The sequence below is a fragment of the Euprymna scolopes genome, chromosome 29 (assembly GCF_053919585.1).
Source record: "Euprymna scolopes isolate OS-2025 chromosome 29, ASM5391958v1, whole genome shotgun sequence".
NCBI lineage: Eukaryota > Metazoa > Mollusca > Cephalopoda > Sepiida > Sepiolidae > Euprymna > Euprymna scolopes.
In genome coordinates, this window is record NC_136510.1 from 79,196,453 (window position 1) to 79,224,176 (window position 27,724).

The following is a 27,724-nucleotide window of genomic DNA, read 5'->3' on the forward strand; positions in this document are numbered from 1 at the left end:
ACACAACATTGCGCAACGATACGACCAGATTTACCGTGAACCTAGATGGTTAGTTGGAAAACATGTCATAATAGATTCGTTCACTATAGTACCAAGCAAATAGTACCAAACACGTAAACTTAATCAATTTTGGGGGGATTGTGCAATGAAACCAACGCACGAAAGAAAAAAGGGTCAAGAAATCAAATCTACAACAGATAAATATTACATAGCCAATGAAAATTACTTTTTACCTACCTAGCTGATTTTTATTTATTTATTTATTTATTGTGTGAATGTTTTTTTTAGTTTTAAATGCTATTTATTTCAGTGTAAATATTCGGTTTTTACGAGTTGTTAGTCAACAAAATGGCCGCCTAGATTCTTCTTCATGGAAAACAAGCCGACCGCCATCTTGTTGTCTAACAATTCGTAAAACTGAATATTTGAGATGCAATAAAGAGCATTTAAAACTACTTAGAAACACAAAAAAAATTAATTGAGAAGTAACCTTGTATTATGAGGCATAGAAAATTACTAAGTTCAACATTGCCCCCCCCCCATTTAGCCTAAAAAGTCCCCAGGGGACGTCAAATCCTGGTAAAAATGAACAAACGATGCCTTAACATATGTAAATTTGAGTTCTGCACCATGCAAAAAAAAAAAAAAAATGACTAAAGTCCATCATTTGCCTCCCCCCATTTAGCCCCAAAATCCCTAAGGCCTTAACATATTTAAATTTGAGTTCAACACCATGCAAAACTGCTAAATAGATATACACAGAAAATTTTGGACAAATATGGTAAAATAGTCTCAAAAATGGAGTGTTTTTATTAGCCCTAAAAGAGCTCCTGGGCACACCCAAGAGTTATCGCAAATCATAGACAAACAAAATTATATACAAATCAGCTAGTAACAATTTTTCAGAAAGTTCAATAAAAATCTAAGGCATCAATTTTTTTGATAAGCACAAAAGTGTCCATTTTAGACATTTTAATCCGGGGGGGGGGCGTAGTTTTCCCAGAAAATCCATTCTGTTACTTTTTTACTTATACCATGTTTAATAATGTTTGTGCAAAATTTCCAAAAATTCTGAGGCATAGTTATTGATAAAAGTACGGGCAGACGAACGGACGAATGGACAAGGGTGGACAGGGGAACAAAAAAGCATACATTCACAAAAGAGATATTTTATGTATGTTTAAAATGGAAGTTTACAGCAACAGGAAAATCATAGAATGTTCGTGAATATTTTAGAGTTCTTGTAAAAACAAGAGGATTCATTCGCTGAGACGTTGGAGAAGTCTGAATCAATTAATTGAGAGACGTGAATTTCAAGAGTCATGAAAATCATATTCAAAACTTCTCTGCTCATTTATATAAATTGTAAATTGATTGAAAGTTTTTCATAAGACTCAATGTTCATTTGGTTTTATATTAGAAAAAGTTAAGTGAGAAAGATTGGAGATATTTCAACTGATGAGTTGTCTTAGTGAGCAGACGACATTAAGAGATTCAACCAGACATTGTGTGTGTGTGTGTGTGTGTGTTTGTGTGTGTGTGTGTGTGTGTGTGTGTGTGTGTGTGTGTGTGTTCGCTAATGTTTGTGAGCGTGTGAATAAAGACAGATTATGCAGATATGAGCACCCGGGAGAGGGGCGCCCAGCTACACCGGTCCATAGACTCGGGTCAACTGGGTTTACTGAAGAAAAATTTGTTTTTTTTTAAGGATTTAGGTGTCTCGCAGAAAGACTAATTCAAATAAATTCAGAAAGTTTTCTCATTGGTTCAAAACATAATTATTTGTTTTTATTCAGGATAGTGTATGCGCACAAACGCGTTTACGCATTTTGAGTTTGTACGTCAATGTGTAAACATCGACCACTACAGCTACTCTACTCCTACAATCAAAAAGTCAAAGAGAATGCTAAGGGAGGATTGTATTACGACAGCACTCCTCCTAAATTGAACGTTGAAAGATAATGCCTTAGTATGAAATGGTATTGCAAACTGAGTTGAGCACTAACAGTAATAGTATAGTTTCAGCTTCAGATTTAGTAATGCTTTGGCTTTAGACAGACATATACTAAATCTCTATTAGTAATAGATTTAAATTGGTTAAAAAATAAAACCGTTGATTTCTTTAGGGGTTACGCACGCACAAATTATGATGCTGGAATGAACCCCCGATGTCCTCCACAGAATAAAAATTTTAAGCTTGTGATTATGAGGTACAATTGTCATGAAATCGTTAATAACATTTGAACTCATTTCTGAAAGTTAACCATATTTGGTTTAAATAAACTTCTGTCTGTGTCTGACTTGTCCACCAAGAATATCCAACAGAAATGTCCAACAGTCTCCGTTTTATTGTTGTAAAATGATATGCAGGTGCACTTTCCCTGAATTTTGGAAATTTAGTATGCTATGTTTCAGGAAAATATAAAGTGGATTTTTGATCATTTGGCAGCTGTATAACTCTCGCTCGCCTTATTTTGTTGCTTAGTCCTCACATTCCATGAGAGATGTTTCCGACAAAGAGGAAAGAATTGCTATATTCTAGATCAGAATCTATTCCATCTAATACTTATCGTTGGCAAGTTTTTTTTATCTTGAAGTAGTATATTTTAGCTCTTTATATTAAGTGGCTTCATCCCTTGTCTAGAGCGATTTTCATTTTTTAAAAAGTCCCAGTTTTACACATTCATCTCTAACATTGTTACACACGTGGATTGTTTTTTGTTTGTTGTTATTTTTTTGTTTTATTTATTTATTTTTTTTATTTGCCTCAGTGATTAATAATGCTTACAAATATTACAAATGATCGTTCAGTGTGGGTGTCAAGCTTCCACCAAAGACAATTTTCGAAATCCCTCTTTGAACAAAGAAGAAACTTTTTCATCAAATTTTACGTTCCTATGTTTAATAGACTCAAAGTTGTCTACGAACGTAAAAAAAAACAGGATAGACAAACTATTATTATTGTTGACTAATAAAAAAAAGGTCTTGTATTTATCATCTCTATTTTAATCAAACTATATTCAAATTGAAATTTACTGACAAAAAATATATTTAAGTGCAATAAGCCATGCAAAAAATGTCACCGCTTTTCATTTATCTATATGCTAACCTATTGAACTGTTGATAAAATTTGCAATCTGTTCTGTAATCCAATCATACTTCAATTTATTCTTGACTTGTCCACCAAATTGCAGTCGTGAACATTCAATATCTTTGTTATTTATTGTTTTTCAATGATATAGAGGGACACTTTGCCGATCGTCTTATTAGAAGGAGCTGTGATCCTGAATAAGATTCACACGCATCAGATCTTAATCCCCCTCAGATTTTTATCTATAAAGTTATCTCAAAGAGAATCTCTGTTAAAGAAATCCTGAACTGACAAGAGCACTGCACTCCAAATCAGTTGTATTCAGTAACATAGGGGTACACAATTGAGGAATATTACTGAATAGCGATCAAACAAAAATGTTTTTGTAATTTATGAGTGCAACTTGGGGGACAAGTCAGGTTATCATAGACTGAAGTTTATTTATATTAGATTCGGTTGGATTACAGAAAAGATTGCGAACTTTATTAACAGATTCTATAGATGGCATATTTTTGGTGAATGGTGGGGACATATGGCGACCCTGTAGTATTTAAAGATATAGTGGAACGCCGGGGTACGGCATTAATCCGTTCCGGGGTTGGGATCCTAAGGTGAAATCGTCATATGGCGAGGCCTCAGAAAAATTTTATACAGTGCACATAAAAAATTAGTAACAAAATACAGTGTAGTATATAATACACATGTATATAATCAAATAACATCATAAATAACACCGTAAGGCGGGGTAAATGCCGGAAAAACATCGTATTCCACATCGTAACCTGAAAAAAACGTATTCTAGGGCCACCGTATCACGGGGTTCTACTATTTTTACTTTAGGATACGAATTTCAAAATTAAGTTGTTCTTTATATGTTTAAAAAAAATGATTGGTTTGATGGCTTACAAATGGTGTACTTTTTCCCCATTCAGCATGCTCGCTGAGATGAAAGTCTTCTGCGACGCGAATTATTATGGTAAAGGCTGCGACGTTTATTGCATCTCGGGGAAAACGGACCACTTTTCGTGCGATCTGGACACGGGAGCCAAAGTCTGTCACGAAGGTAAGCCGATGTTTTCCCCCTTTTTCGTTAAAACAATAACAGTGCTCACCCGATTGGAAACATATGACAAGATCGATAATGTAAATGCTCGTTTAACTATCTTCTCAAATCAACCTTTCAAAATTGGGCAGAAGATATATATTCATGACATCAGGGAATTGACATTATTTACGCCTCTTCTTAAACAGCATGAAAAACGTTTACTCGGTGTCCGTTTTCAAGCGCCCGTTTTACAGCTTCCTATTAAAATCTACTTTTTTTATTTGCTTTTTTTACCTGATGATAATTTGACGAAGAATCGGAAATGGGGCTATTATTTCTTTTTTTTAATTAAACACAAAAAGATCATAAGAAAACTAAGAAAAAAAACAAGAAAGGTATAATAATTAAATTGAATTTTTCTGTTATTCATAACAATGTTTGCTAACGTGAAAAATGCTTAAATACGCAAACAATATGTACAGGGTGGAACGATAATATCGTCGCGCTAGAAAAGAAGACATGATTCCATTTCCGTTTCATGAAAACCAGTTTTTTTTTTTTTTTTGCTTTTTTTTCAGACCATTCACTAGTAAACCAATTGTGTACAAATCCAAAAAGCGATAGGAGTCTTCTATCATGTCTGGAAGTGCCACAATGTTCAACGAGCGAGATCGAAGATGCGCCGCTGTATAACTCATGCTCTCTACCGATCTAAGTTATGACAACAGGACCATTACGAGCACCCTCAAAATACAAATCCGGACAGTTCAACATTTTTACGGCCACAGTTATGGACTTTTGTATGGCTTCAAATGAGCGCCACATCATGTCATCTCACATCTTCAAAGTCAGTTTGAAAGTCAACACCCAAGTGTATGTGGATGTGCTGAAGAGTATGGTAATCCCGTGATGCTATCGGGTGGCCGTTGGTAGACCCTGGGTGTAGCAGCAAGACTTGGCGCCGACCCACAAGTCCAATGAGACCCTGGTTTGACTTCAGAAGGAGTGCTACGACTTTGTACCCTTCTCTCACTGCTCCCCATCCTCCCCGACCTGAACCCGCTGAACTACTTCTTTTGGCCATATGTCGAGAACATCACAAACGTAGCCAGCCTGATCGTTGCCATCCGTCGAGCATTCGCCGAGCTCCTACTAGCGCTTGTAGAAAAGGCATGCTCCCAGTTCCGAACCTGTATTGAGGCAGTGATCGAGGCTTAAGGCGATTACATTGAAGAGATGGCGACTCTACTATATAATCGTAACGTGAATTGATTTTTTCAATAAAATTTTAACAATAAAGCTATAGTGTTGTTTTAGTTAAGGCGACACATTTATCATTTCACCCTGTAATATATATGTGTGTGTGTGTGTGTGTGTATGTGTGTATATATGTGTGTGTATATATATATGCATATATATACATATACACACACACATATATATATATATATATATATATATATATATATATATATATATATATATATATATATATATTGTAGCAGGAAGACCCGACGTTGTCCGAGATTGAATGAAGGATCAATGAATGTTTCACCCTCCCATATTTTATTGTCATCGAAATCGGAGAAATCGCAGATTTTTCAATCAAATCGATTGATTGCCTACTCTAGTTGGGGACCCATCGTGGTGCACCACGGGAAAGCTCACATGCCTCACTGCAGTTCACAATACATTTTAATTTACATTGTACTGTAAGAACTTACTATTGATTTTATAAAATTATTTTTATATATAATATCTCGAATTAAAGTTTAAAATGCAAAAGTCCAGTATCAAGCTTCAGTTGTGCTCAAAAAAGAAACTTACATTTCAAACGCCCCCCTGACATATTAAAGAACCTACTGTTGGTTTCATACGCCTGGCCTTGTGCGGTGATAATGGCTTGAACTTAAGTTTAAAATGAAAAAGTCAAGTATGATGGTTCGATTATGCTTTAAATAGAAACATTAATTTCAAATGCGCCCTTGTCATATAAAAGAATCTACTGATGATCTTATATGTTGAGCCTTTCGGATTGTGCGTGTTCCTTCTTTCATTGGATTATTTTGATTATCATCAAATAAATTTCGATACAAAACTTATCTAAAACACTGCCAGGCACACACACACACACACACACACATATTCTTCTATCCTACACACACACACACACACACACACACACACATATATATATATATATATATATATATATATATATATATATATATATATATATATATAGAATTAACGATTGTTTATTTTACATCTTTTTAAGGTTGGATGGGAGCAAGCTGCAATGCTAGTGTCGACGACTGCAAATCGGTGGTCTGTGAAAACAATGGTACCTGCTACGACCAGCATCTTGATTACACGTGTCAATGCGACAGAGGCTATTCAGGTATGGAAACGTGTTCTCTTTTATGTAGGTACGGGCAAAATGAATGCCGATGCTGAAAATGTATAAACAGTTTGACCCTCCCTTTACTTAAAAATTCACCAAAAATCAGGAAATCAACCGATTTTAATGAAATTTTCAATATCTATCAAATAATGATCGCGGGATATAATAAACTAATTATTTTTATTTAAATCTTAGTGAAAATGTATTATTTTGTTTAAACAAAAAATACCTTTACTAAAGTTATGGTTCTCAGTAGTAAATAAAAAACGCAAGAATTTATTTTTGCTTTGTTTATGTAAATAAAGCATCGTAATTTGTAACAATTAAATGAAAATAAAATAACTTTTACAGGAAATTATGAAAAAAGCCCCTGAAATCCGTATTAATGAAATCGATATAACTCGAAGAAAAATTAATTTCCCGAACTACCAATATTATTGAATTAAGCATTGTTTATTTAATATTTTCATACAAAAAAAAATTATAATTGCAAAAATTATTTCTACTTTTTTTACGCTTACATTTTTAACGTAATCTTTACATGTAAGGTTCTAATATTTCCATTGCACGCAAGAACGTATAATTATTAACGTAAAATAATGTTTATATAATCTTGGAAAATAAAGTAAAAAGTTAAATCGAAAAACAGGAACATAGAAAAATAATTTAATTAAAAAATGGCAAAAATTTTACGAACGTTCTATGTCGGTAAGTACGGATGTGCAGAGTTGAAAAGAAAACAAGTCTGTTTCGCCCACCTCCTCCTCTTTTCAACTACCCGCCTGTTTGTGTTTATGAACTTTAAATTTCACGTGAAGATTATGATAAATTTTAACGTAAGTCTGTATTTTTTAGTGTGTCATTTTTTTAAATGATTATAATTTTTTTCTTAACCAATTGTAATTCTGTATTAATAAATAATGGTGCTAACTTTTTTTCAAAGAATAAATTGTCAGTAGTATAATTAATGAATTTAATTAACTTTTCTTCCTTCTTAAAAGGAGGGTCTGCGACTCAAAAAAAAAAAAGAAAGAAAAAAAAATTGCTCGGTATGGCAGAATAATGTTAAGTAAAGACATAAATTATGTCTAATTTGTCCTTCCATACATTTTTGAATATTGCCGCCATAGTTTCTTTTGGGGGGGGGGGGATACGATAAACAAGTCTCGTTCCTACCAATGATAAATTTTGGATAATTATTACTTTTTTTTTTTTTGCAAAAGTTTAGTACATTTATTGTATTAATTCATTATCTTAAGATTTTAACTTAATACTTAGCTTGGAAATAATTCCACAAAGCTTATATTTTCCTTGCCAGAAAAATGTAAACGCGATTTTTGTCATAATGAATTTTTACGTGAAATCTAGGGTTTTTCAGATTTGAGATAAAATTATTCCATATACTTTTTATTTCACACACTTTTTTTTTCTTTGAGAAATTAACTTTAAACTATAATCTTTCAAATACAATAAAAAAGTACTCGAAAATTTTAAAGTTAAAGTTACAAACCATGCCCCCCCCCCTACGGAAGTAGCCATTAAATTGCCCCTACCTACATTTATGTATAAAAATTCAATATGACGAAAACCCATTATCTTTTAGAAAGTTATCTAAAATAATAATTTTATTAAGGAATGAAGCAGAATCTCGGGAAATTCATAAATATTGGAGGCGTTTCCGATATTTTTTTTAGATGAGAATTCATAACATGTATCATTTAGAGTCTTCAGACTGTGGTTCTCATTATACGTGTTATTTTTTACAAAGTTTCAACCGATGTGATATCCTACCTTCTTCAGGTGTATCTTATTGAATTATTGAACTCAGGAATTTCTCCCTCTTTCTCCCTTCTCTCTCTCTCTCTCTCTCTCTCTGTCTCTCTCTGTCTCTCTCTCTCGATATGTATATGTAATGCTCCCTATCTTGGGTTGAGCATATTGGGAAGTGATATACAAACTGCCATTAGTGTGTTAAGCGACGCTCTTTGTGTAAACAAATCGAGCGGAGACATTTGGACGATGTCAAAGCATCGTTAATCCATTACCCACAGAACAGCAGCCGTATAGCGTAATAGGGAGAAGCAATGACTGTCGTCTAGGCGGTCGGGTTTCGATCCTGACTTGAGACAGTTGCCTGTCTAGCCGCACTGATGAGCTGTGAAACAGCGAAAGTAATGTATGTGGATTACTATATATATATATATATATATATATATATATATATATATACTCTGAGGTTATTGTTTTCCATATATATATATATGTGTATATATATGTGTATATATATGTGTGTATATATGTGTATATATGTATATATATGTATATATATATATGTATATATACGTATATATATGTGTATATATATGTATATATATGTATGTATATATATGTATATATATGTATGTATGTATATGTGTACATATATATATATATATATATATATATATATATATATATATATATAATGAAAATTACAATTGAATTTATCAAAATGATCCAAAATGGTAAAATTAAAGTAAATTATAAATATTAAAGAATATATATATATCCCCTCTATATCTATCAATATATAGATTTGTGACTTTTCATACTATTGTTGTCCTATTATATATATATATATATATATATATATATATATATATATATATATATAATAGGACAACTATAGTATGAAAAGTCACAAATCTATATATTGATAGATATAGAGAGGATCATTTATTGAATAATGGAATACAAGCAAAATTTAGGAGGGGATAGGACGAACTCTTTATGCCTTTAGCTGGTTGAAATAGATTTTAAGGGGTCAAAACTGAGTCAAAATTGATAAAATTCGTTATCCATTTTGTACATTCATCTTAGTTTATTTTTAATTATTAAATTTTAATCAGTTCATATGCGAAAGAAACCGAAATTTGGGAATGTTTATTAATTGATATGTAATACCTATTGTTAAAATTTCACAAAAATCAGAGGTATCTAATTATTTTACCTTTTTATTCCATTTTCATAAAAGTGAAGTGACTAAACGTAGCCCACATTTGGACTCCTTACATATAAACTTATAAACACACCTAACTTTATGAAGATAAAAATAGATTTTTTTTCTCTATTGCAGGCCGCCATTGCGAAATGGAAATCGATGAATGCTTGTCAATGCCGTGTTCTAATAACGGGACATGTACGGATGGCTTAGCCCGCTACAATTGCCAATGTCCAAATGGATGGACCGGACCCACGTGCCAACGAAGCGTCAACGAATGCTCGGACCTACCCTGTCATCACAACGCCACTTGCGTCGATCTCCATCTTGGATATATTTGTAACTGCGCCGAAGGATGGACAGGGGATGATTGCATGGTAAGATTCTGGTTAAGAATAATGTTCTTGGCCTTCATTCAGTCAGGAGAGACAATAGATACCCCCCTGCAAAGTTGGCTGAGCGTAGTATCGTGAAGCAAGGGTTACACAATCTCCAATCACACATCTCCTAAATCGTTAGTGCAAGGAGAACCCAAGATGATTAGAAACAATGAGGAGATAAGCAGAAAGCACATGCAGAACCTGGTATTCCAAAATGGTCAACCATGTTAATAGTGACCTGGCTTAACGTTGCTTAATAATAATGTGCAGTTCCATAATAAGTAATAGGAAGATCACCGTGGGGCAGGTATACATTGAAGTAATAGTTTCTTAAATAGTACTGTAAAACAAATTTCATGTTCCTATGTCTAATAACACTGTTCAACAAATTTCATGTTAAAAGTACATGCTATTTCTGTGTAAGAAAAATATCCTTGTACTTAATCTGACCTTTAATCTAATACTTAATCTGGCCTTTACTCTAATACTAATTCTGGCCTTTACTCTAATACTTAATCTAGCCTTTAATATAATACTTAATCTGGCCTTTAATCTAATACTAAATCTGGCCTTTACTCTAATACTTAATCTGGCCTTTACTCTAATACTTAATCTGGCCTTTAATATAATACTTAATCTGGCCTTTAATCTAATACTTAATCTGGCCTTTACTCTAATACTTATTCTGGCCTTTACTGTAATACTTAATCTGGCATTTACTCTAATACTTAATCTGGCCTTTACTCTAATACTTAATCTGGCCTTTACTCTAATACTTAATCTGGCCTTTACTCTAATACTTAATCTGGCCTTTACTCTAATACTAAATCTGGCCTTTACTCTAATACTTAATCTGGCCTTTAATATAATACTGAATCTGGCATTTACTCTAATACTTAATCTGGCATTTACTCTAATACTTAATCTGGCCTTTACTCTAATACTTAATCTAGTCTTTAATCCAATACTTAATCTGGCCTTTACTCTAATACTTAATCTGGTCTTTAATATAATACTTAATCTGGCCTTTACTCTAATACTTAATCTGGCCTTTACTCTAATACTTATTCTGGCCTTTACTGTAATACTTAATCTGTCATTTACTCTAATACTAAATCTGGCCTTTACTCTAATACTTAATCTGGCCTTTACTCTAATACTTAATCTGGCCTTTACTCTAATACTTAATCTGGCCTTTACTCTAATACTTAATCTGGCCTTTACTCTAATACTTAATCTGGCCTTTAATATAATACTTAATCTGGCCTTTACTCTAATACTTAATCTGGCATTTACTCTAATACTTAATCTGGCCTTTACTCTAATACTTAATCTAGTCTTTAATCCAATACTTAATCTGGCCTTTACTCTAATACTAAATCTGGCCTTTACTCTAATACTTAATCTGGTCTTTAATATAATACTTAATCTGGCATTTACTCTAGTACTTAATCTGGCATTTACTCTAATACTTAATCTGGCCTTTACTCTAATACTTAATCTGGCCTTTACACTAATACTTAATCTGGCCTTTAATATAATATTTAATCTGGCCTTTACTCTAATACTTAATCTGGCCTTTTCTCTAATACTTAATCTGGCCTTTACTCAAATACTTAATCTAGTCTTTAATCCAATACTAAATCTGGCCTTTACTCTAATACTTAATCTGGTCTTTACTCTAATACTTAATCTGGCCTTTAATATAATACTTAATCTGGCTTTTAATGTAATACTTAATCTGGCCTTTACTCTAATACTTAATCTGGCCTTTACTCTAATATTTAATCTGGTGTTTAATCTAATAGTATCTGTCCTTTAATCTAATCTAGCCTTTATCTAATACTTAATCTGGCCTTTAATACTTAATCTGGCCTTTAATCTAATACTTAATCTGGCCTTTACTCTAATACTTTGTCTGGCCTTTAATCTAATACTTAATCTGACCTTTACTCTAATACTTAATCTGACCTTTATTCTAATACTTAATCTGGTCTTTAATCTAATACTTAGTCTAGCCTTTAATACAATAATTAATCTGGCCTTTACTCTAATACTTAATTTGTCCTTTAATCTAATACTTAGTCTGGCCTTTAATCAAATACTTTATCTACGTAGCCTTTAATCTAACACTTAATCTAGCCTTACTCTAATTCTTTATCCGGCGGTGGTTCTAATAGTTTATCTAGCCTGTAAATCTGGTCTGTAATCCAATACTTAGTCTGGCCTTTATACAATAATTAGTCTGACCTTTACTCTAATACTTAATTTGTCCTTTAATCTTATACTTAGTCTGGCCTTTAATCAAATACTTTATCTACGTAGCCTTTAATCTAACACTTAATCTGACCTTTACTCTAATACTTAATCTGACCTTTATTCTAATACTTAATCTGGCCTTTAATCTAATACTTAATCTGACCTTTACTCTAATACTTAATCTGACCTTTATTCTAATACTTAATCTGGTCTTTAATCTAATACTTAGTCTAGCCTTTAATACAATAATTAATCTGGCCTTTACTCTAATACTTAATTTTTCCTTTAATCTAATACTTAGTCTGGCCTTTAATCAAATACTTTATCTACGTAGCCTTTAATCTAACACTTAATCTAGCCTTTACTCTAATTCTTTATCCGGCGGTTAATCTAATAGTTTATCTAGCCTGTAAATCTGGTCTGTAATCCAATACTTAGTCTGGCCTTTATACAATAATTAATCTGACCTTTACTCTAATACTTAATCTTGCCTTTAATCTAATACTTAATCTGGCCTTTAATCTAATAGTTAATCTGGCCTTTAATCTAATACTTAATCTGGCCTTTAATCTAATACTTAATCTGGTCTTTAATCTAATATTAGTCTGGCCTTTAATACAATAATTAATCTGGCCTTTAATACAATAATTAATCTGGCCTTTACTCTAATACTTTATCTGGCCTTTAATCTAATACTTAATCTGGCCTTTACTCTAATTCTTAATCCAGGCGTTTTTCTATTAGATTATCTAATACTAAATCTGGCGTTTAATCTAATACTTAATCTGGCGTTTAATCTAATACTAAATGTGGCGTTTAATCTAATACTTAATCTGGCCTTTAATATAATACTTAATCTGGCCTTTGATTTAATACTAAATCTGGCGTTTAATCTAATACTTAATCTGGCCTTTAATCTAATACTTTATCTCGCCTTTAATCTAATCCTTTATCTAGCCTTTAATCTAATACTCATACTGATTATTAATTATTATTATTGGTTATAAATGAAAAACACAGAATTGTCTGTTTAAGCAACATTTGTCTTTTTAACCATTTTGTTTTGAGTATCATCCTCCATTTTTTTTTATTCCAGTAATAGTCTGCGAACATTCCAGGTTTCTAGTTTCCTTTAAAATATCCCGATGGAAAATCTCGCTATGTTCATCACTCATATCACTAAGATTCTTCGCAAAAATCTCTAAAGTGACAATTAAAAAAAAACTGTACCTATTGTGATAAAAAGAAGGCCAGAAATGTATTTTCAATGTCATTTTTACATATGAAAATAGCCACAGATGTCCTGCATTTCTTTGAGTGTTGCATGGTGTAATCTATGTAATTGCCTCCGAGAATATCTGCGAGAATGTGTTTCAAATAACAATGATATCTCGACTTATATATAAAAGGAACTTTATGCGTGTATGTATGTATGTATTTACACCGGTTCTCTTTCAAATCACCGAAGTTAAGCAACGTTGGGCCTGGCTAGTACAAGATAGGTGACTATTTGGGAATTCTAGGCACTGTACGACCTTTCCGTTTATCTCGGCATTGTTTCCAGTCGTTCTGAACCTCCACTTACCACTGGTATTCAATAATGTCGACTCAGGAGAGGTGTGGTTGAAGAATGCGCAACTCTTGCCACAAAAATTTCACGACCAGGCACACTTACCGTGGGTATCCATAGACTGTCAAAACTGAAGGAAGCCATTTTATATATGTATGTATGTATGTATGTATGTATGTGAGTTTGTTCCCTATGGACTCCAAAACGGCTGGACCTGGGAGAGTAATCTTAGATAGGTTTTGTATCGGAATATCTCAGATAAGTATCGAAAATCGATAATCGAAAAAATACGATTAAAGAAGGAATAGTTCGATTTTGACCAAAGTTAACATTTTTATAAAGACTAACATACAAGTGCATTTGAAAAGTTTAATCGCCGCAAAAGAAAGATCCGGCGTATAAAATCAACAATCAGTTCTTTGATAATACTGGAGCGCGTTCTAAATAAATGTTTCTGTTTAGAGCACAATCGGACCATGCTTTGATACTTGATTGTTGCATTTTAAGCATAAATTCAGGTCATCATATATAAAAAATAATTTGAGAAAATCAACTGTATGTTCTCTACAATGCAATGTAGGCTACATTGTATACTAAGTCACTGTGGGGGGGCATGTGAGCTTCTTCCCGGTGCTCTTCAGTAGATTCTCGACTACAGGAAGTAATGAATCGATTTGATTTAAAGATGGACGTTTCACCGATTTCGATGGCAATAAAAGCATTGAAAGTGTGGAACATTCGTTCATCTTTATTCAATCTCGGGCAACGTCGGATTTCCCTGCTAGTCATGTATATAACCAGAAGAACATTCGTCATACGAAATGAATTCCTCAGACAAAACAGTGTACACAAAAATTCAACTGCATTATCATGGTTCATTTTATTATTCAAGATATTTTAATAGATTACTGAAGGCGTTTATATAACTGACTACGATTATCAACTTTTGAAATAGTAAGGATATATATATATATATGTGTGTGTGTGTGTGTGTGTGTGTGTGTGTGTGTGTGTGTGTGTGTGTGGTCAAGGGTGTGAGTTCCAAATAGCCATGACCGAGTAGAAGTCCTAAGTAATTCGCAATTGTATTTTAAGTGTTGCCCGCACTGAGGATTGAATCTTAAACCTCCAGATTTGTGTCACTTTTATAATTGGATTTTAGCAAGTATTTTAATTACTACGACCCTGGTCCTTGCGAAGATTCCCGAGTCCGACAAGATACGCCTGAATGTAAATAGTAGTCTAAAGAATCCAATATGAGTTTTATTCACAACACTTTATGTATCTACATTCAAACGAAATAAATATGGTAGATTAAATAAAATAATTACTTATCCCAGAGTCAGCACATTAACGTTTTATCCATTTTATCCTTAATAATTCTATACTCACAGGTGAACATTAACGATTGTGCCAGCAACCCTTGCAACGGTAGCGGGAAATGTCTGGACTTGGTAGCCGGCTTCACGTGCGTATGTGACCCCGGCTGGACAGGATCCTTATGCGAAATACAGATCGACGAATGCGAGCTAGACGAGATTCCTTGCAAGCATAATTCAACCTGCGTGGATACTGTGGGCAGTTACCAGTGCGAGTGTCTCCCGGGCTTCGAGGGCAAAAATTGCGAGGAGAACATCAACGAGTGCGCCAGAGGCCGCTGTAAAAACGGCGCCATCTGCCTGGACTTCATCAATGAATACAAGTGCCAGTGCATGGACGGTTGGACGGGACCGACTTGCGAGGTAGACGTGGACGAGTGCGAGTACAGCCAGTGCCACGAAAACGCCACCTGCATTGACAACCTCGCCTCGTTTACTTGTCTTTGTCCGGTCGGCTGGACAGGAGTCTACTGCGAAACGGAGATGACACCCTGTGACGAAAACCATTGCGCGAATAATGGCTCTTGCTTCATGGGTGATGTGAATAGTGAGAATGAAGGAGGTTTTACCTGCGCCTGTACAAGCCAATGGACAGGGAACGCGTGCGAGGTAAGTAATCTATAATAGATATGTGTCATAGAAAATAGTATCTATATGATCCCGTATTATATTGTAGTATTAAATTAGGCCAATTCGAAGTTTATTATATGAACCGCTGGCTTTGTTGTATAGATAACAAGTAGTAGTAGTAGTAGTAGTAGTAGTAGCAGTAGCAGTATACGTTTTCACTTTCTTTCAGTCGCCGTCATTGTCTTTTCGTTTTGATAACAGCTGTTGCAAAAGTTCGTGATAAAAGAGAAACTGTCTACTTGATGACGTCGTAGATTTTCCCGCTTCTTCTAAAATGAAGGCGCCATGCAGTCTTGTGATTCGGGGTTCGTTTGACTCAGAATAGCAAATTAATCTTGTTTTGTATGAAAATTTAACTTGATATTTTCTCGTAATTTCTTTGGTGTACACAAATATTTTTTGTCTGATATGCAATAGGTTTTCTGCTATTTTATTTTTAACTGCCACGCTCTATCGTTATTTTCACGACATGTACTCGACTGAGCTTCAATCTATGGTTCCTCTGCCAAACATTCACAACAAACACTCGTCTAGCTACAATTACTGTCAAGAATATCCTTTACTGCCTATCTATGTCTAAAACTAAAAATTCTATGAGCAGTTTTTTTTTCTTAGAAATTTCTGGAATGTAAACAAGTTCATGTTTAGACATCTTTAATAATTAGATTCTACCCAATTTTCATCACTACCCATCATCACGGTGTTGTGTCACGGAATAACTGACACTCATAAACTCTTTTTCTCGAGTGGCTTTGGAACTTGACAATTGGTAACTATGGAAGCAAAATTAAACACAAATAACTGGTAAAGGTGCAATGGATGTTTTTATGTTGTTCCATTCGATTTCATTTTAAATAGCCCCATCCAATTAAAATCTGGTGCTACCAGATCAGGCTATCTGAAGATATTGGCTTCCTGGGACGAAATACACCGAACATGATTTTTGTTTTTCTACTTCTTTTTGCAAAACTTAATTATGTTCTGCAAACACACAAAAACAAAAGCAACAACCCACCTTTTTCTTCTTCCAAATTTCCTCTTTCTCTTTCTATCTCCCCCCACTTCCTGGCTGGTTTCCTAATTTAAAAAGTACCAAACGTTAATGCTGCAAGCCTTTTCCTCCTCCCATTGCAAAACTCATTCATGTTCTGCAGGACAGGGAACAAAAACGATTTTTAAAAAAAGCAGAACCAAAAACAACAACCCATCTTTTCCCACTTTTCCATTTTCTCATTCCACCTCCACCACTTTCCGTACATAAAATGTATCAAACATTAATACTCTAACCCTTTTCCTTCTCTCATTGCAAAACTCATTCATGTTTTGCAGGACAAGGAACAAAAACGATAAAAAGAAATCCGCTATAAAACAACCAAACCAACTCTACAAACTAGCGACTAAAGATACAAAGAGCTTGAAGAATAAATTCTTCATAGATATCATTTTATGCGTAAATTTTCAGTATTTACTTCAACAGTGCTCGATACATACGTAGAGCTAGGTAGTAAGTTATGAAAATATATATGGCATATATATATATATATATATATATATATATATATATATATATATATATATTGTAATTTATAAAATATATATGGCGATTAAGCTACACTGAATATTCGGCGTTTCATCCACTCTAGGATTCGTCAGGTCTATGCGCGAATTCTGTGGTTGTTTCTCGTTTTTATATGGTCCTCTTCTGTTGAGGATTTTAGTTAGCCAATCAGCTTTCTAGTATCCACCGCACCCCTTCCTATCAGCTAATGGGCATGCATTTTATCGAACAAAGGATCTGTTTTAGAACTAGGTTAGTGGTTTAGGGCAGACCTTTTCTTTTTATATATATACTAGCAGGGCTACCCGGCGTTGCTCGGGACCGTATAAACAATGAAAAAACAAAAGCAGATATTGAACATATGTTTTATTCTTAGGGGAGAGGAATCTTTCATCTCAAGTTTTAGCGTTACAAACAAACATTTGTCTTTTATATATATAGATAATGACAGGTTTTTTTGGGGCCCCCCTCGAAGATAACTGATCAGTTGACCAACTTCTAGTGGTCCGTTTGACGTGAAATTTCGATATTTGTCATCCGGGTGATGGGGCTTCGATATGTTAACAAATTTGTCAAGTTTAGTTCCGTCTTTCAAAAGTTTTAGCGTTACAAACAAACATACATACATACACACAGACGTTTGGCTTTTATATATATAGAAGATATATAAATATACATATGTGTACATACATATATGCACATATATATAGGTATATATACACATACATATATGTGTGATCGTTTATGCATATTCATGTTTATTTAATTTATTTATTTGTTTATTTTCTATTGTTTTTCTTAGTTTTAAAGCTATTTTGTGTCGCTATCCTAGAGTAAGTATTATTTTGTGAACACAGTTATTTGCTATTTCTCTTCTACAGTTTAATAGATTTTGAGGTTCTTTAAAGTACAGGATAGCACATTTTTCATGAAGGCATAATTTACATGGGTCGTCTAGGTCCCTACACGTGCTAGCTTGTCTTATTATTTTCCATTCGACTACCGGCGAATGTCCGCTTTCTTTGAGTTCCCAATATTTATTTGCTAGTGTTGTTTTTATACGGTGTGTTTTATGTTGAATGTACTTTTGTGGTCATAGTATCGGGTTTTGAAATCTAAGGAAGTCATGCCTACGTAATATTTCTTGCTATTCGGGTTTTCTTTCGCAAATATTATTGCCTGATAAACTACGCTTTTTGTTAGACATTAATTTTGAACTGGGCAAAGTATGCGGTGTCTACAGTTGCATTTATCTTGTTCGTTATTAGTAGTTTTATTTATAGTATGGTTGCTCTTGTCCGGGGTTGGTTTATTATTATTATTATTATTATTATTATTATTATTATTATTATTATTATTATTATTATTATTATTTCTGCTAGAGTTGGTTTCATTTTTGTCATGGTGTCTACTTTTTTATTGTTTATTTTGTTGTTGTTTACATTGTTTTTATTTAGTATTTTGTTATTATGTGCTTTAATTATCATCTCTAAATTTTTGCAACAACTGTAGGATAACTTTAAGGTATTTTTATTGAAGATTTTGTGTAAGGGGTTGGTTGCGGGAAAGTGTTTTTCAATAAGATCTAGAAATTTCTTGCCAAATTTTATTTTTAACATTTGAATGTATGGGGCCGTATACCAAATTATAGTTCTTTTTCTTCTATTTTTAATTTTATTATAGTTGTTGGTGTTTTGTTGCTTATATTTATATCGATATTTTTGTATCCACTATTTTTAGGGCTGTTTCGTAGATATTGGTTGACCTGTTAAATGCATTTTCATCGCTTGAGTTATTACTGAGTCTACTTACGATCGAGTTAGGAATGTGTTTTATATTTTATGGTGGGTGATTGGACTTAGGGTTTACGTAAATTGGAGTAGCGTTATCTTTTAAGTATGGTTCATATGTGTTTTTATCTAAGTTTAACGTGACGTCCAGGAAGTTTGTTAATTTTATGTTAGCTGATACGTCTGCTTTTAGGCCTAATTTTTTCATTTCCTTGTGTATGATTTTCTTAAAGTTTTCTCCCTTGACTTTGTTGGAGTTTTTTATTATAGCTAGTGTGTCATCTCTATATAGGCCGATATCCGTAGTATCGAATATGCATGTGAGGGTATATAGAATGAATAATCCCACAAGATCTGATGCCTCTGCAGAATCTCTGGCACCCATCGCCAAATCAAACGAATTTTTCATTTTAGCCTTTATCCATTGGTTATTGTTATTTATTAGAACTGGTTTTCTACATTTTTAATGATGTTAATTTCAGTTCTAATAAATAACAATAACAGGTATAAATAAACATACTGTGTGCGCGCGCGCGTGTGTGTGTGTGTGTGTGTGTGTGTGTGTGTGTGTGTGTGTGTGTGTGTGTGTGCGCGTGTACGTACGTAGATAGATCAAACGTGTCTGTGAGAGAGAGAGGGGGAAAGAGATCTATAAAACCCTGCCTCAACTAAAGAAATGGCTTCCTAAATTTAAATCTGACATTTGAGGTTATGTCGTCTAAATAAATACCTGCCCAGAAATAGGTTACTTTGGAAATTAATTCATAAAAGCCGTTCAACACATACCAGCATTTAAAACGGATATGATTATTAAGATGATGCTCTTAAATTGTTAAAATATTCTTCTTTAAAAAAAAAAAATACTGACACAAAACCCCATTAGATTAATAATTCAAGTTTCGTACTAAAACCAATGTTTGTGTGTGTGGTGATTATTAATTGTTTTATTTATTCTTTTAGATACCCATGTCAATATATCTGTTAAATACTACTCCGAAATCACCTGGTAAGAAAACGATTTGTTTTTGTTTCTTGTTTGATTTTTACTATATAAAAAAATGCTTTGTTTTTGTGTGAATGACCTTATAACATTCTTTTCGTTCATTCCGTATAACGCTCAAATAATCGAGCTAAATTGTGCAATTTCTAATTGCTATTTATACGAAAGTTCTAATTGCTATGATACGAAATTTATAAGTTCTAATTGCTATTTATACGAAATTTCTAATTGCTATGATACGAAAGTTCGGCTATTATTTGTTGGATCAATCCAAACACTCATATATCTTTTAACGGGGCAACCTTATTTAATTTTGGAATGATTTATTTTCAAATGAATGAAGTCGTTTTGTTTTATCTTCGCGGCATCAGATTAATAAATCACAAAAGAGTAAATAGGCATCAATATTGTATGAACATAGCACGCTCACTAGGAGTAGTCACACAGGCCATCATCAAAGATGTCTCTTTGAGAACGACTTGTGGCATCCTCTGGAATCTGAGTGACAACAACAACAACAACAACAACAATTATTATTATCATTATTATTATTATTATTATTATTATTATTATTATTGTTGTTGTAGTAATAGTAGGAATAATGATAATAATAATAATAATAATAATAATAATAATAATAATACAAACAACAATAATGAAAAATATTAAGGAAACTCCTTGAATGTGGAGACTAACACAGACGAACCAAAAGCGTAGACCAGACAAACTGCTACAGAGATAAAACATGAAGCATTACATGGAACCGAGAAGCTGCATACCTATAAGTTCTCTAACCCCACCTCCATCCCCCATTACCGCATCACAGCCCCCCCTAAAAAAGAGTGAAACCAAATAGCCAGTACACTGGCTGTATTCAATAAGATATTTGATAACCCGTGTGAAAGCTCCTTGTGAGCCAATAATAATAATAATAATAATAATAATAATAATAATAATAGATGAATGTCTATTCGTCCGTCTCTGTTTTTCATACGATTGAAAATGAAGACCTATACAAAGATTAAACACAACTTTTGGTAGTTAGTTTATTGTTAATTGCCTAGGTCACTGTTACTGGGGAATACTGCCAGAACCTCTCAGGCATTGTCTGTGGGTCAGCATGCACACGTCTCTAAGACTCTTTCTTTTAAATGCCCTCCTTTCGAATTTTCGCCACATCTTCCACCAGTTAGGTGGAGGTAAATGCTAATGACACTAGTTGTTTGTATTCGGTGACAACGCGCTTGCTAGGCATTTTGGGTTGGTAGATGACCGCACTAAATCAATAACAAAACGTTGAATATGTAGTGAAGAAAGCTTTTTTTTACTCGTTCTCATATTGTGTTACTTGTTTACTAATCATTTTTATTTTTTTTTAAATCGCATTTGATTTTCCAGTGTCAAATTCGATGGAGGTTTTCTTGATTGGAAGTGAAGCATTGATTGATAAAGAACAAGTTGAAGCCGACTTGACGAAACTCTTATCTCGTCAGCTTTCGATGAAAGAAGAGAACCTGAAACTTGACGTGGAGTTAACAAACATGCCAAATGAACAGTGAGTTTTTTTGTTTTGTTTTGTTTTTTTAAGGAGGGGGCAACTATTCCGTTTAATACACCTCAATTTGTGGTAGCCGTTATACAAAAAATTACGAAAAAAGAAAACATTTAAAAAATTCAATTAAACTGTATTTAAAGAAAATTAACACGTTTCCACGCAGTGATTTTCTTACTTGGTGAAATTTCCGTTAATTGCCTTAAATATAAGATGGCCGTCATGCAAAACAATAAAAGGTAACCGTTTCAAAGATTCAATTAGATTGTATTTAAGAAAAATTATGATTTCTGATCGTCAGCCTTAGAATTTTGTTTGTGTTATCTTTTATATATGCTAGCATTTCAGCCCGGCGTTGCCCGGGTGTTTGGATGTGTATGTTAAGCAAAAAAAAAGTGGTAGTAGGAAGGCAGTCTCGAACCCTTATCGCAAAGGAGGAAAAGAACGGGGTAAAACCTAACGTTTATGCTGTTACGACCACCGCCAAACCGGAAGCAACATTTTTTAACATTAAGGCTAACTTTCAAAAATATCGGCAAAAAAGTGAACCCCCCCCCCCCTGTAGAAAAGTGCCTAGTTGAAGGGGAAGATATTAATGTTTTTAGCCAATTTTTCGATATTTGTTGTATGAAAGGTCGAACTTTAAAACGATACTGATCTTGGTAAAATCCGTCGCCTCTATTGAAAGTTTAAGGCAGACATGCAAACAGACATACATACATACATACATTTATATATTGGTAACTAAAAAATTTCGACCCAAACTGATAAAAAAGCTTGCCCTTTCTCTGAATACCTTTTATGTAAAATTTCAAATATTTAGACCAGAGATTGTCTGAGTAAACTAGAAGAGACCGCAGAGGTAATTTTTTAACTTTGACCCCTATTATGACCCCTTAAACTTTATTGTTTTGGGCTCAAATCAGGTTATTAAGTTAGATCCATGTCCAAGGAACCTATATCTAAAATTTCAAGTGCGTAGACCCAAAATTGTCGGAGGAGTTTGGTAGAGTTCTCAAAGGTCAAATCGTTGAACTGTAACCACTTAATCGCCAAATTTCTGGCCAAAAGCCGATCACATCGATTTTCCCAAATCTCAGTACCCTGTATATCAAATTTGAATCTGTAGACTAAAAATAGATAGAGTTAATGCGTAGGGAAATGTACACACACAGAGACACTTTCACTTTTATATATATAGATAAAGGGCAAAATGTGTGTGTGTGTGTGCGTGTGTGTGTGCGTGTGTGTGTGTGTGTGTGTGTGTGTGTGTGTGTGTGTGTGTGTGTGTGTGTGTGTGTGTGTGTGTGTGTGTGTGCGTGTTCGTATGTCTCGCAAAATCTTCCGACACACGCGACGGATCCCTACGAGATTGGTATCCTTTTAAAGTTCGACCTTTCGGACGACAAATATCGAAAAATTGACCCAAAACATTAATTCCTTCATCCTAAACTGGACAGTTTTGTATAAGGAGGGGTCGTTTTTTTTTTGCGTCGCCATTTGTGCAAATCATCGTATCGATTGGATTGAGTTCACTTAATTTCAACGTTCCTAATTTCCGGTCGGACTGAGGAGACATCGGCAAAGACGTCAGGTTTTTTTTTCTTTCTTCCTTTGCGTTACAGGTTCAAGCCCGCCTGCCTACTACTACTTTGTTTTCGCTCCACCCAAACTGTCTACTGTTGTTTCGCCTCCTCCTATTAATTTATTTTTAATTTCCCTCCTCTGGCGTTTCTTACTCGACCCAAGCAACGCCAGAGAACCCCGCTCTATAACATTTTAAACACCTTTTAATACCACCCCCGGGGTCCTTACTAAACCTCCACACACCCGGGCAACGCTGGGTATCCTGCTAGTCTATTATATTAAGGCCAGTTGTCTTTGTGTGTATGTCTCGCTAAAAGTCAAAAAGTACTATACAAACACCCACAAAGTTGTGATATTCTTGATGGACGTTTTCTAGATGAATAATATCTAAAATTTAGAAAAAAAATTATTCATTCTTTGGAAGTCAACTGGTCCAGCCATTTCCTATGTCATATATATATATATATATATATATATATATATATATATATATATATATATATATATATATATATATATATATAACATAGGAAATGGCTGGACCAGTTGACTATACATATATATACATATATATATACATATATATATATATATATATATATATATATATATATATATATGTATATAAACGAAAATGTGTATGTGCACTTTTTGTGTGTGTCCGGCAAAGGCTTGGGGGGGGGCGCTCGGTCGGGTCACTCCTTCTTAAAACTTTTTATATACTGTCTAAATCATAATATCTACGAATTACGAACGGGGTCGCGTCTATCTTTAATTTGTCCGACTTTTACGCGCTATTTTCGAGATTTTTTTTTCGATCGCCGCGTCTTCGTTTCTTTTTTACAATGTAAAAAAGCGAAACTGTAGAAATGAATTTGTGTTCTCGGTCTCAAAACATCCAAAAAGAAAATACGATTTGATCAATGCTAGGGGGAAACCCCGTCATATCAGACAATTGCTATTCATTTGGCGGGGAAAACAAACAAATACGCAGAAACTGGCTTGCAGCGCCAAACTTAAGTCGCGTGATGTTTGACCTTATTAAATTCTCACGCCTGTCAATTTCATTTAATAAACGTTAAATTAAGACGATTTTTCACTTCCTCTTCCCTCGTGGTTGAGCTGGTTAGGTGTCAGGGTTTTCCACTTTCTTTTCTTCTTTTGCATCAAGACTTCGGGTTCGAACCTACCTTCCTACCAAAACTTTTTTCTTTTACACCTCCAAACATCCGGCCAACGTTTTTTTTTTTTTTTAAACAATGTTGTTTTTATCTATCCCCCCAACACACACCTCCAAACACCTCCGCTAGTCTTATATAAAAGAGAGGTGAATCTATTTTCGATGTAGAGGAATAGGCGAGGCGGACTTGAAAAAGAGATGTGAAAAACAGGGAAACGAGATAGAGAGAAAGATAAGTAGACAGATATAAGTTTTATAATAAAGATGTTACACACTTTTTAACCACTTCTATTTTGTTTTTTGTTTTTTGTTTTTTATGGTCCCGGACAACACCGGATAGCCCTGCTAATGGTAATTAAAAAGCATTTTTATTTAGTTAAAAAATTGGATCAAGGCTAGCGTTTCAGATGTGTAACTGTTATGATAATGGCTATGATAAGATTCTTCGGTTGATAGATTTGTTTTACCAATTCATGAATTTTACAAAATGCAAATATTTCATTCATATAGATGCTCGAGTTAAATCACTTTTTAACGCTTATCAGCAATGAATAAAAAAAAACTGTAGTATCTCTTCTAATCCTACACTTCAATTGTTCGGTTAATGAAAGAGAAATCTTCCGAGACTGAGACTAGTTTTATTTTTGTCCAAGTCTTAAATACCCCTTTTTTACAGTGATGAACATACACACACGCGCGTGCGCGCATATATATATATTACTGTTTAAAAAATGTACTCACACTTCGACGGAGAATAAAACCTTTATTTATGAACATAGAGTGTAATAGAATAGCTTCAAATACAGAACGAAAATGACATCGAAGAATTAGGATCGTAAATGTTCAAATTGATGACAATTATTGTCCATACAAAGCTGATAATCGTCAAAGTGTGAGTCCATTTGTTGTGTGCATATATATATATATATATATATATATATATATATATATATATATATATATATATGTATGTATGTATGTGTATATATATATATATATATATATATATATATATATATCAGCTGTATCGATTGGTTTCCTAGATGTAAATCCAATCCAACTTGCGTGATTATTAAATAGTGCTCAATGCAGGACAAAGCTGATATATAGTCGGTTTATCATACAAACATTATTGGCTACATATGTGCATACATGATTCAGTGGAGTCCCAATTCAGGGACACTTCATGAGGCAAAAAAAGAATCGAAATCGATTCTTTTTTGGTTTGATGAAGTGCTGTGCCCGTAATTGGGACTCCACTGAAACATGTATGCACATATGTAACCAAAAATGTTTATATTAGAAACAGACTATGTATATATAAATATATATGTATATATGTTTATGTATATATGTATATGTATATATATATATACATTCACGCGCTCACAAACACGTACACACAAACAATTTTCCTGTACATTTATGTATATATATATATATATATAAAACTACTTCATTTACTCACATAAAATTAATATACGACAGTATAGATTTATGCGTAAACTTTAAGTATTTACTTCAAATGTGCTCAATACGTAGGTAGAGCTAGTTAGTAATTTATAAAATATATGGCGATTAAGCTACACTGAATATTCCGCGTTTCATCCACTCTAGGATTCCTCAGGCTTAGCGCATAAGCCTGAAGAATCCTAGAGTGGATGAAACGCCGAATATTCAGTGTAGCTTAATTGCCATATAATTTATAAATTACTATATATATATATATATATATATATATATATATATATATATATATATATAACAGTTATGCTTATTCGATAAAATGTTTGATATCCTTCCTTTTAATATGACTGTTTCCTGTATTTTCAGAGTGGAATTGGTTCATGTTTTGGCCACCGCTTCTACTGAAAATCCCGAAGACAAACCGAAACTGGAAAACCTTAACAGCACGTGGTTCAGAATTCCTTCATATGCCGTCCAAAATGGTATGACCTACCCCGTCTATGAGGGAAACATTAAACAACGGTCCCATAGCTCAGATCCTGAAAATGCTCCAACAATTGTAAGTTCAGCCTGCATAGGCACTAACTAATTATGTTTTATGTTACGGCATATCAATTCTTTTTATTACCCCAATTATTTAATGCCCAATGCAGTAGATTTGGTACAAGTGTTCAATAGTTCGTGTTCTCAATATCTTTGAATATTAATTTATGATGTTTGCTCTAAATGCGTCGAGATTATTCCGGAGTTATCAAAAAAAAAAAAAAAAAAAAAAAAAAAACGGGTTAGGATATAAGAGTTATAACCTAGATGGCATCTATATCCGGGTAAGTGCGGTGCTTAGATGTTGCGTTTAGAATGCGACAGTTTCTATTTTGATAAGTTTAGGCTTGAGATAAGAATGAAAATATAAACATGTTAATGTCTGCATTAATGTAACAGAGCACGGACGCGCGTATGCAAATGCATGCGAAATAACGTCACCAGTAAATACAAAGAATAGAAAAAGGAGAAAGATCACGTTAGAGACGTGGGTGGCATTCGAGATCACGTTAGAAGCGTGGGTGACTTTGGCGAGCACGTTCAAGAAGGCTATCATGTGAGGGACGTCACAGCAGTAACGAGAGGATTAGGAAATAAATGTGGTTGGACAACAAAAAAAGCCAGTTGATGCTGTTTTCTATTCTTTGTTTGCTTTGCGACTGAGAATACAACGTGTTGGTTCCACGGACAACAGTACATTTAGTGGTATACCGTTTCGCGGAATGTGTTGAAATCATTTTTATGGCAAGCGCTCTGACAGAAATGGCAGAAAAAGCATAAAGCCACTTGACGTAACAAGCTAAAAAAGGTAAAAAAAAAAAACATGAGCCAACGATAAATGCTACATGGATAGATTGTGACCCAGAAAACAGCAAATCTTTGTAGAAACATCGCCCATGGGATATGAAAACTAAGGACAAAATCATCCTGTCCTTTCTGCTCCTTTTCCATATTGTCATTATTATTTCTCTCCTCCTCCTTTTCCCTATCCCGTACTTTCTCCCCTTCCTCCTTCTTGTCATTATTTCTCCTCATCCTTCTCCTCATCATGTCCTTCCTCTTCGTTCTTCTTATTGTCACTATTATTCCCCACATCTTCTTATTATTGTTATGGCTGGCAGAGTTTTAAGCTTCTCTTCCTATTTAATGATTATTGGGCATTAGAGGTTGGCAAAAGGGGTCATAAAATTTAATAACCATTACAAATGGGTTGTTGAATTGACGTTCAATGTATTGATCTGTTTTGACTTCGACTGAATAGATAGGAATTATTTTCTGTTTTAAAGCTAAAAAAAATGTGAGGAGACGT

At 33.8% G+C, this 27,724-nt stretch overlaps 1 protein-coding gene across 4 annotated transcripts in view; it reads left to right on the forward strand.

The window, feature by feature from the left end:
* LOC145252739 (uncharacterized) overlaps positions 1-27,724 on the forward strand; it is a 304,712-nt gene that overhangs the window by 219,987 nt on the left and 57,001 nt on the right. For all 4 annotated transcript variants that reach the window (XM_080112609.1, XM_080112607.1, XM_080112608.1 and 1 more), the window contains exons 5-11: positions 4,024-4,154; positions 6,415-6,537; positions 9,656-9,897; positions 15,124-15,717; positions 20,047-20,092; positions 21,485-21,641; positions 26,239-26,431. In XM_080112609.1, the coding sequence (XP_079968735.1) occupies positions 4,024-4,154; positions 6,415-6,537; positions 9,656-9,897; positions 15,124-15,717; positions 20,047-20,092; positions 21,485-21,641; positions 26,239-26,431 (1,486 nt within the window). The remainder of the gene's footprint in view (positions 1-4,023; positions 4,155-6,414; positions 6,538-9,655; positions 9,898-15,123; positions 15,718-20,046; positions 20,093-21,484; positions 21,642-26,238; positions 26,432-27,724) is intronic.